This window comes from Ovis aries, chromosome 23, assembly GCF_016772045.2.
Source record: "Ovis aries strain OAR_USU_Benz2616 breed Rambouillet chromosome 23, ARS-UI_Ramb_v3.0, whole genome shotgun sequence".
NCBI classification, from domain to species: Eukaryota; Metazoa; Chordata; class Mammalia; order Artiodactyla; family Bovidae; genus Ovis; species Ovis aries.
In genome coordinates, this window is record NC_056076.1 from 24,890,245 (window position 1) to 24,902,405 (window position 12,161).

At 46.7% G+C, this 12,161-nt stretch overlaps 1 protein-coding gene across 1 annotated transcript in view; it reads left to right on the forward strand.

The window, feature by feature from the left end:
- Window positions 1-5,102, forward strand: part of LOC121817702 (uncharacterized) — a 53,088-nt gene extending 47,986 nt beyond the window's left edge. Inside the window, 4 exon segments of the mRNA XM_042239149.1 lie at window positions 394-509; window positions 990-1,655; window positions 1,657-2,044; window positions 2,095-5,102. Of these exon segments, the coding sequence (XP_042095083.1) occupies window positions 394-509; window positions 990-1,655; window positions 1,657-2,044; window positions 2,095-5,102 (4,178 nt within the window).
- Window positions 5,103-12,161: the final 7,059 nt, after the last annotated feature.

Consider the following 12,161-nt stretch of genomic DNA (forward strand, 5'->3'; position numbering starts at 1 on the left):
TTCAGGAACTTGTGGTCTACCTAGGTAATAGGGACCAATCAGAAACCAACACAAAACCCTTCAAAAGAAAGCGACCAATCAGACGTCCCCCTACCTAGAAATTCTTTTTTTCATGAACACACCCTATATAAGCAATGTAATCCAAAACCCGGGGCTCCTCCCTATAGCTGCTGCATTGGTAACGGTGGGAGCCCCAGCTCGAGCTTGGTAATAAAAACTCTCTTGCTTTTGCATCAGATATCAGCTCCCTGGTGGTCACTGGGAGATTTCGCCACTTGGGCATAACATCTTGGGACTCGTCCGGGATCTCCCACCGGCTCCACGGGAAGACCAATCCGGAGAGTCATCTGCAGCCAGTAAGCTTTTTTCTGTCTTTCTTTTCGTTTCTGACAGGGCCTATTTTCTGTGACCGGTATATGACTCAGGCGCATTTGCCGACGGGTCACCGGTGTGGATTGTTGGGAGACATCCCCGACCCCCTCAGAGGGGACGGAGTGCCCCTGTTCTCTGTAGGCAATAGTGGGTAGCGCCTGCTGAACGGCAGGAGGCCATTGTCTTACTTTCAGTTTTGCCTCCGGACTCCCGGAGGTCTATTTCTCCTGTCTCTCTGTCTGTCTGTGTGGCTGTCCGTATTGTCTGTGTTAATTTACCAACATCTGACTGATCCAGGAACGATGGGGCAACGTCAGTCTAGCTCTACTCCTCTATCTCTGATCACTGACCATTTTAAGGAGGTCAAGATGCGCGCTCATGACCTCAGTGTAGAAATTAAAAGGAATAAATTAATCGCTTTTTGCAGCACAGAATAGCCAACCTTTCTTGTAGACTGGCCCTCAGAAGGCACCTTTGACTTGGGAACTGTACACCGAGTCAGGGATATCATCTTCCGACCGTGGATCGGACACCCTGACCAAGTTCCCTATATCATAGTATGGGAAAATATCATATTGCGCCCCCCTCCTTGGGTAAAACCTTTTTTGCCTCAACAGGGATTTTCTACCACTCAGCTGTTGGTGACACATGTAGGAAAGAACATGAAGAATCCCAAGGAGCCTGAACCAACAGTGCCGCTATACCCCATCTTGCAGGGGGGAAGAGAAGAAGAACTTCTCTTTCCTCCCCCTTATCAACCCCCTGAACCACTCCAGGCCCCCGTCATCCCTTCACCCAGGGATGAAAGACAGGGTGGGGGACCCACACAAAATACTCACCACCGGCGAGCCATGCCCCAGGAGGGGCCGGCAAACTCAACGGTTGCCCTCCTCTTACAAGTGGTCGCCCCCCCCAATGAGGCAGGAAACCAACCTCATCAATACTGGCCATTCTCTACTAGTGACCTATATAACTGGAGATCCCAGAATGCTAAGTTCTCAGACAACCCTAGAGACCTAGCTAACCTTCTAGAGACTGTGCTTTTTACTCGCCAGCCCACCTGGGACGACTGCCAACAGAGCTGCTCTAGATTCTCTTCACCACAGAAGAGAGAGAGAATACAGAATGAGGCCCGGAAAAGGGTCCCAGGGGCAAATGGAGAACCCACCCCTAATATAGATGAAATTAACACCTCTTTTCCTCTATCGCGACCTGACTGGGATTACAGTACGGCACTAGGTAAGGAGAGGCTCCGGGTCTACCACCAGACTCTTTTGGGGGGCGCTTAAGGCAGCTGCACGGAAACCTACTAACCTAGCTAGAGTGGGAGATGTTCAGCAGGGCCCCACCAAGAGTCCAGCTGCCTTGCTGGAAAGGCTGATGGAGGCCTTTAGACAATACACCCCCAAGGATCCAGAAGCAGAAGGCACTCAGGCTGCTTTGATAATGCATTTTGTCAACCAGGTGGCCCCCGACATCAGGAAGAAATTACAAAAACTAGAACGCCTGGGTGAAAAGAGTATCCAGGATTTAATAACAGTAGCAGAAAGATTCTACAACACCCGAGAAACCCCCGAGGAAAAGCAAGCCAAAGCGCCAGATCGCCAAACCGGTAACACGGCACGCATCCTGCTGGCTGCAACAGTTCCCGACTCGGTAGAGAGGGAGCACCGTTGCACCGCCTAGCGGCTGAAGGTAACAGCCGTCCCCATACACGACCAGCATTAGGAAAAAACCAATGTGCCTATTGTAAAGAGGAAGGACATTGGGCCAAGGAATGCCCTAAGAAAAAGAAGGGACCACGAAAGACCCCCATCCTGGCTGTCGAAGAACCGAGCGATTAGGGAGAACAGGGTTCAGTGCCCCTCCCCGAACCCAGGGTAACCCTAAGAGTGGAGGGGACCCCAGTTGACTTCCTTGTTGATACGGGGGCTCAATATTCGGTTTTGCTAGAGCCCCAGGGAAAACTGGCTGGAAAGACCTCTTGGGTGCAGGGGGCTACTGGAATGAAACAATACCAATGGACTACCCGAAGATCAGTGGACTTGGGTGCGGGCCGGGTATCCCACTCTTTCATGGTCATTCTGGAATGCCCCTTCCCGCTATTGGGAAGAGACCTGTTGACCAAAATGGGGGCCCAGATTCACATCCTCCCGGGGGAAACTAAAATACTTGACCAGTTGGGCAGACCAATTCAAGTACTGACAATTCAATTAGAAGATGAATATCGGTTACACCAAAAGCCAACGCTCCCCCAAGCGGACATTCAAAAATGGCTAGACGAATTCTCTGATGCGTGGGCTGAGACAGGGGGAACCAGTCTGGCCGGACACCACCCTCCTATATATATAGATCTCAAGCCAGGGGCCGACCCTGTCCGGGTCCGACAATACCCCATGACCCTAGAGGTCTGACAGGGGATCACCCCCCATATCCGTAGGCTCCTAGCCCAGAAAATCTTGAGACCCTGCCAGTCAGCCTGGAACACCCCCCTGCTCCCTGTCAAAAAACAAAATTCTCATGACTATCAGCCAGTACAGGATTTATGAGAAGTCAACCGCCAAGTTTTAGATATTCATCCTACTGTGCTGAACCCATACAACCTCCTGAGCTCACTCCCACCGGACCATCACTGGTATACAGTCTTAGATTCAAAGGACGCTCTCTTCCACCTCCCCCTGGTATCCAAGAGCCAGGACCTTTTTGCTTTCGAATGGTCTGACCCGGAAGAAGGAATCAACGGCCAGCTGACCTGGACCCGGCTGCCACAGGGATTTAAGAATTCTCCCACCATCTTCGATAAGGCCCTCCATGAGGACCTGGGTGAGTTCAGACAACAACACCCCCAACTAACCTTGTTACAATATGTAGATGACCTCTTAATTGCAGCAAAGGACCAACAGACTTGCCTTATGGGCACCCGAGAACTATTGCAGCCCCTTGGAAAATTAGGGTACCGAGCCTCAGCCAAAAAGGCTCAGAAATGCCAACCAGAGGTCACCTACTTAGGGTATGTATTAAAGGAAGGACAGAGATGGTTGTCAGAGGCACAGATGGAGACGGTACTCAAAATCCCTACCCCAGATTCACCTCGAAGGGTGAGAGAATTTTTGGGGTCCGCTGGTTTCTGCCGTCTTTGGATCCCAAATTATGCGGAACTGGCTAAACCCTTATATGAAGCCACAAAAAGTACCACCCCTTTCAGTTGGACGGAGCAGATGGAGACCGCTTTCAAGACTATTAAAATGGCCCTACTGTCAGCCCCCGCCCTAGGGTTGCCTGAGGTTACAAAACCCTTTCTCCTGTATGTAGATGAAAAACAAGGAGTGGCAAAAGGGGTACTGATGCAGCACCTGGGACCTTGGAAGTGGCCGGTGGCTTACTTGTCTAAACGCCTAGACCCCGTGGTGTCAGGCTGGCCCCCATGCCTCCACATGATTGCAGCAGTGGCCCTAACGGTCAAGGATGCAGATAAACAGACCCTGGGGCAAGAGTTGCATATCACCGCCCCCCATGCCACTGAGGGCATCCTAAAACAACCCCCAGATAGGTGGATCAGCAACGCTCGGCTGACCCACTACCAGGGATTACTGCTAAACCCCTCCAGAATCATCTTTCTGCAGCCTACTGCTCTCAGTCCAGCTACACTGCTTCCTAACCCAGATTTGGAAGCCCCAATCCATGACTGCAGCGACATACTAGCCCAAGTACATGGAAAGCGAGAGGACTTGCAAGACCACCCTCTAGCGGATGCTGAAGTTACCTGGTATACGGATGGAAGCAGTTTCGACGGAGATGGGCTCAGGTATGCAGGGGCAGCCGTAACCACGGAAACCCAAATCGTGTGGGCGGAAGCACTACCTCCGGACACTTCGGCTTAAAGGGCTGAACTAATCGCCCTAACAAAAGCCCTCCAGTTGGGGAAGGACAAAAAACTTAACATCACTACCGATAGCCAATACACCTTTGCTACTGCCCATATACAAGGAGCCATCTACAGAGAGAGAGGCCTCCTCACGGCCAAGGGTAAAACGATCAAAAATAAAGAAGAAATAAAAGCCCTCCTCTCGGCATTATGGTTTCCTAAATAACTAGCCATAATACACTGCCCAGGACACCAAAAGTCAGACAATTTGGCAGACAGAGCAGCCCGAGAGGCAGCCCAGGGCACTGTGATAGAAGCCACCCTTCAATTGCCCGACCCCGGGAGCCCTGTTCTGCCAGCTCTACCCAACTACCCACCAAGAGACTTAGATGGGATAAAAAGTTTGCCTATGACCCAACAACTGGCCAGGTGGTGGAAGGCAGCGGACAGCTCCCTGATCCTCCCGAAGGAACTAGGAAAGCAGGTGTTACTGAGGATGCATCACGCCACTCACCTGGGAACCTGCAAGATGCAGGACCTGATCAGACATGCCAAGATTACCATGAGAGACGTCAGATCGACGCTAGAAAATATCGTATCAACCTGCAAGGCCTGCCAGCTCACTAATGCTGCCCGTCACCCAGCCAACCACGGGTCTAGAGAACGCGGGATTCGGCCAGGAGCATACTGGGAGGTGGACTTCACTGAGGTAAAACCAGGTAAATATGGATACAAATATCTACTGGTATTCATAGATACCTTCTCAGGATGGGTAGAAGCTTTCCCCACCAAGAGAGAAACAGCACAGGTGGTGGCCGAAAAGCTGATTGAAGACATCGTGCCGTGGTTCAGGTTTCCTGCATAGGTGGGATCGGACAATGGGCCAGCCTTCGTATCTCAGGTAAGCCAGGGGGTAGCCCTGGCTTTGGGGGCTAGGTGGAAGTTGCATTGCGCTTATAGGCCCCAGAGCTCAGGACAAGTAGAGAGGATGAATAGAACACCAAAGAAACAGTAACAAAACTAGTTGCTGAGACTGGCGGGGACTGGGTGGCTCTCCTCCCCTTTGCCCTATACCGGGTGCGAAACTCCCCCTACCAACTGGGACTTACCCCCTTCGAAATTATGTATGGGATACCTCCGCCAATAATTCCTAACCTAAAGATAGAGGTGCTGAAAGAGATAGATGATCAAAGATTACACTTTTGTCTCCGGTCCTTACAATACTCCCACAGGGACCCGTGGAAGAGGCTCAAGGCATTATATGAATCAGGCCCTCCACCTGAACCCCACCGCTACCGGCCAGGAGACTGGGTGTACGTGCGCCACCATCATCAAGAGACCCTAGAGCCCAGGTGGAAAGGGCCCTTCCCAGTTGTCTTGACGACACCCACTGCTCTCAAGGTTGACGGCATATCCACCTGGGTTCACTACAACCACGTACGGCCTGCGGACCTGCTCGCCCTAAGGGAAGAATTCCTCCCCCAGTGGAAGACCAAGCTGGACAAAACGAATCCACTCAAACTCAAGCTACAAAGGCGATAAAAGTACTGTTTATACTGTTGTCCCTACGGCTTAGTGCTGCCGCTAACCCTCATCAACCGATGAACCTGACTTGGTTGATTCTAAGCACAACTACGGGAGAAGTAATTAACTCCACCTCAGCCATTCATCCCAAAGACACCTGGTGGCCGTACTTGGAATTCAACCTCTGTCTTCTGGCCGTGGGATCTTGGGACATCGGCGAATGGGAAGTAAAGACGCCCAGAAAGCCCGAATGTGGGGCTGGCACTAATAGGTGCAATACTCAGCCCCCCACTAACTCAGGACCTGGATGCAGCCACTACATTCAACGGGCAAGCTTACGGGAAACACCCTTCTATGTGTGCCCCAAAGGGAGACGGAACTGGGTGACCATCAATAACTGCAGGGGGGCTGACAAGTTTTACTGCGCCACTTGGGGGTGCGAGTCAATGGGGACGGTCGATTGGGAGCCCCCTGTTCGTGGTGACTTGATTACCTTGGGTCACGTTCTGGGGCCCACTGGGTCAACTGGGGTACATGGAAGGGAATCCCTCATAACTGGGCCTTGTATGAACTTTCTTTGCAATCCGGTGAGGCTCAAATTTTCAACTGAAGGAAAAAAGTTCCCCAGTTGGGAAGCCAGACAATCCTGGGGCCTCCAGCTAGATCAGTCAGGATATGATAATGGGCTGCTGTTTACCGTCAGGTTGAAAGTAGGACCCATACAGATTGGCCCAAATCAGGGCATAGGGCCCAATTCAGTCTTAGTGCCACGAGAGCCTACCCACGCCCCCATTCGGCCTGCACACACCCCCGTTCAAGAGCCTACCCAAATGCCTCCCTGGCCCTACATTACTAATACAAGCGACTCCCCTCAAGTTAGCCTTATGGGACCTAACATTAAAGACGATCAGGACCCGTTACTTAATATGATAATCAACACCTATCCGGTCCTAAATTCCACTCACCCGGACCTGCCTAGCAGTTGCTGGTTATGTTATGACATCAAACCCCCCCTATTATGAAGGTATAGCTGTCCCGGGAGTTTACATTCAAACCAGAGACCACAGAGCTTGCCAATGGCAGCAAAAACGAGACGCCAGATTAACCCTCCAACGAGTAACCGGGCAGGGCCTTTGCATAGGAAATGTCCCCCAAACCTACCAACACTTCTGCAAGTCTACAGATTCTATAAAGACAACCGGGTACCTGGTGCCTCCTCAAGAAAATTGGTGGGCCTGCTCCATGGGCTTAGCCCCTTGTATTCACAGGCAGGTGCTAAATGACTCCAAAGATTTCTGCGTGTTGGTACTATTAGTCCCCCTACTGTTCTATCACTCCAATGATGAAATCCTCCTGAAACTAGAAGCTTCACACCGGTCCAAGAGAGAGCCAGTCTCAGCCTTAACCCTCACAGTCTTACTGGGGTTAGGGGCGGCCAGGGCAGGAACTGAGATATCCTCTTTAATAGTGTAGAATCAACACTATTCTAGCCTAAGAGCAGCCATTGATCTTGATATTAAAAGACTAGAAAGCTCAATCTGCCACCTCCAAGAGTCACTGAGTTCTCTGGCAGAAGTGGTACTACAGAATAAAAGGGGATTGGATTGGTTTTTCTCCAACAGGGGGGCCTATGTCCTGCATTAGGGGAAGAATGTTGTTTTTATGTGGATCACTCAGGGGTAGTCAGGGAGTCCCTGGCCAAGATAAGAGAAGGGCTGAGTCAGAGAAAAAGAGAAACAGAAATGTCTCAAAATTGGTTTGAATCCTGGTTCAACTCGTCCCCCTGGTTCGCAACTCTCATATCTTCCTTGGCGGGGCCCCTGATTATCTTATTACTGCAACTCACCTTCGGGGCATGCTTACTAAACAAATTGGTGGCCTTCATTAAAAGCTGCATCAACACGGTGCAGCTCATGGTACTCAGATCCCAATATGCGGCCCTACAAACAGTCCCCTTAGCAGGAGACAATATAGAGCTGACCCCAGACCCATGATTGGGTCTGTCCTCATCCTAGAGAAGGGGGGAATGAAGGACCTAAGCTACTCCATTTTGTTAACAGAAAAACTCCATTTCGTAAGGTTCCGGGAAAAGAGCTTTTGGAAATCCCCTGACCTCACCCCACCACCCACGAGCCTATCGGACCCCAGACCAGAATCTCCTCACTTAACGTTCAGGAACTTGTGGTCTACCCAGGTAATAGGGACCAATCAGAAACCAACACAAAACCCTTCAAAAGAAAGCGACCAATCAGACATCCCCCTACCTAGAAATTCTTTTTTTTTTTTTTTCATGAACACACCCTATATAAGCAATGTAATCCAAAACCCGGGGCTCCTCCCTATAGCCACTGCATTGGTAACGGTGGGAGCCCCAGCTCGAACTTGGTAATAAAAACTCTTTTGCTTTTGCATCGGATATCGGCTCCCTGGTGGTCACTGGGAGATTTTGCAACTTGGGCATAACAGTCACAACAAAAGAAAGAGAGGTGATGAACAACTAACATGATGACTTGTGGTGGTTATTGTAATATGGCTGTTTAAGTATAATAGGAGCCGTGTAACTATAGTACGGGAAATGACTCCATCCTGCTTGGAATATGTGTGTGTGTGTGTGTGTGTGTGTGTGTGTGTGTGTTACACATCAGAAAACTTTTCTAGTAAGAAAAGATGGAAGAGAATCACCTCTACTTCTTGTCTATCAGCTTTCCCATCAGCTAGGTTATTTCACTGGTCTCTTCTTCCATGCTTGGTCAAGAAAACTGAGCTACATGGTGTTCTGATTGAGACTGAGTTTCCCACAGCTTACCCCTTCAGTTCAGTTCAGTTGCTCAGTTGTGTCTGACTCTGCAACCCCATGGACTGCAGCACACCAGGCCTCCCTGTCCATCACCAACTCCCGGAACTTGCTCAAACTCATGTGCTTTGAGTCAGTGATGCCATTCAACCATCTCATCCTCTGTCATCCCCTTCTCCTCCTGCCTTCAATCTTTCCCATCATCAGGGTCTTTTCCAATGAATCAGTTCTTCACATCAGATGGCCAAAGTATTGGAGATTCAGCTTCAGCATCAGTCCTTCCAATGAATAGTCAGGACTGATTTCCTTTAGGATTGACTGGTTTGATCTCCTTGCAGTCCAAGGGACTCTCAAGAGTCTTCTCCAACACCAGCTTACTTTATAGTCCAACTCTCACACCATACATGACTACTGGAAAAAAACATAGCTTTGACTAGGACTTTTGTTGGAGGACTAGCTATATTTACATATAAACATTTGAAAGACACTTACCCTTTGACCTGCATAATGGTAATGAGCAGAAAATGGCCATTCTAAAGAATATGACAGCTTGACCTGCCTGGGGCTTTCAGGTTGCTCTCTTCTGGCCTTTGGAATCTTCATTGCTGTTGTTTGGTCCCTCAGTCATGTGCAAGTCTTTATGACCCCACGGACTGCAGCACACCAGGCTCCTCTGTCCTCCACTATCTTCCAGAGTTTTCTCAAACTCATGTCCATTGATTTGTGATACCATCCAACCATCATCCTCTGTCTCCTCCCTCTCCTTCTGCCTTTAGTCTTTCCCAGCATTAGGGTCTTTTCCAATGAGTCAGTTCTTTGCATCAAGTGGCCAAAGTATTGGAGTCTCAGCAGCAGTCTTTTCAGTGAAGATTCAGGGTTGATTTCCTTTTGATTGACTGATTTGATCTCCTTGAGGTCCAAGGGACTCTCAAGAGTCTTCTCTAGCACCACAATTCAAAAGCATTAATTCTTCAGTGCTCAGCCTTCTTTATGATCCAACTCTCATACCCATACATGACTACTAGATAAACCATAGCTTTGGCTATACAGACCTTTGCCTGCAAAGTGACGTCTGTTTTTTAATATGCTATCTAGATTTGTCATAGCTTTTCTTCCAAGGGGCAAGCATCTTTTAATTTCATGGCTGCAGTCACCATCTGCAGTAATTTTGGAGCCCAAGAAAATAAAATCTGCCACTGTTTTCATACAGCCTCTTATGAGTTGTGTTAATATGTGTCCAACTTCTTGGACAAGTTATTTCACCTCTACAAAGCTATTTGCTCATCTGAGAATGAACTTGAGAGTAAATGAGATGAATATAAAGCACATGGCAAAGTACACACACACACTCACACACTACTGCTTTATAGGTTAACTTAGATAAATGCCTAGCAAATAAATATCTTTATTCTGACTGTAGTTGAACAAATTTGCACAACTTAAAAGTGGTGCTATAGATTTTATTTCCAAAGGTATGTGAAACCAAAATATACTAGTGTGGGAAAGGATTGAAGTCCTAAAATTTCAGAGAAAAAATAAGAGATAAAATGAAGATTGTATTGATCATCAATATAAAATAGCTACCATCATGATTTTGTTGCCTGATTATGATTGTTAAACTACAGTGTTTGCTTATGATTATCTCACGGAGAAAATTTTCGGTATTGCATTTGGACTATGCCAGCATAAAAGAATCTTCATATTACATGAATACCAATGTCCTGTGACTGACCATGTGATGTTCAAAATGGGGAAACATCCCTGATCTTCACTGCCCTTTAAAATTCTTTATGTTCATCTCTCTAAAGTTAATTAAGATGTAATTATAGAACTTATGGTGATGTTCCTTGCTCTGTACAGGGTTTTAAAGTAACTGTGATCAGTTGTCTATTCCTGTTAGTCAACACACATTTTTGCACGCAACTGATAAGATCACCTTCTTTTGTTTTGAAAGCTAAAGCAAAACAAGCACATCCAAAACTGATTCAAGTTTTACCACTACTTTTCTAACCACCCCAACTATGAGTGGTCCAAGTTTTCCCAGGGGATAATGCTACTTGAAGAGGCTCTTGTGAAGCAATTCTGCCTATAGAGTCCCCAGAGTAGGCAAGTCAGCCATGAAAAGAGTTTTGAGATTGCCCTGCAGTTCATGACAAGAGGAAAAATGCCACTGCTCAGGGGGTAGATACTTGCAAAGATGCAAGTTAAACACAAGCCTAAAGCCTAAATAGTAGCCTACAAATTATTTTGAAGAATTTGCCTTAGTATTTTGAAGGGAAAAACCTAGGATAATGAAGCCCCAACAGTGTAAAATTCATTTGTTTGAAAATGAAACCTTTTCCCAGAAAAGGATACCTGGTCGCTTAGGGGACACTACCTTGCCCTTAAAATTTATCCCACAGTGTTAGCTGCCTTGAAGTTTTTATGGAATAGAGCAGAGAATAAAGTAATATCCTTCAGTGTTCCAGTGCAAGATGTTTGGATTTCATCTTTCTGTATTTTTTCATTAAGTCCCTCAGAAAGGATATTCAATCAGATTTCAATCATCAAATATTTATTAAGAAAGCATGTTTTCTACAAGCTGATATATTTCAAGATTTTTTTTTAATTTAAAAAGCAAGATACAAAAGCATGTCAAGAAAACTAAAGGAGAGGAAAGAGTCAATTCAAGTAAATTTTGAATATAGTATTTTAATCATAAACTTTTATACAATATAATCTAAAGACGAAGAGTTACAAAATAACCTATTACTTAGTGGACTCATTGTTAGAGTCGTATTGGTATTATAATTTTTCTAATTGTTTTACATCTATTTTAGAATAAAATAATTAAGGAAATCCATTAATGTTATTAGGAATACAGATTTTCACTGTAAGGGGAAAAAGCATATATAAGGAAAAAAACAAATATAAACTAAAGGATGGCAAAGAAAGTGATGCTGTGGTGTTAAATTTGAATTGGATGGACTTCCCTGGCAGTGCAATGTATAAAAACCCACTTGCCAGTGCAGGGGACGCTGGTTCGATCCCTGGGCAGGGAAGATTCCGAAAGCCAGGGAGCAGCTAAGCCAGCAGGCCACAGTTACTGAGCCTGAATGCAGCAACTGCTGAAGCCCCTGAACTTAGAACCTGTGCTCTACAGAAGCCACCGTCACGAGAAACCCGGGCACCTCAATGAAGAGCAGCTCCCAACTGACACAACTAGAGAAAAGCCCACTCGCAGCAACGAAGACCAGGCGCAATCAAACAAAGAAATAAGCTGGTTTTTTTTTAATTTAAATTGGAAATATTAGAAAAACATTTTTTAGCTATTTCTATTGAAATGGAATAGAATAGGGTTTCACAGAGTGAGTCCCTTGGTCTCTCTATATTGTAATCATATATAGTATTTTGGAAGTGCAGATTCCTAGGTCCCTTGACAGAGTTACTTAATCAAATAAATGAATTTAAAAATATATATAATATGTAAAATTTTAAAAAATAAAAAAATAAAATTTGCAGAAGATCTGCAAATATAACCTTTTAAACTTTTTATATTGAGATAATTGTACAATCACACACCCAGCTGTGAGAAATAATAGAGATCCCATGTACCCGTTAACCAGT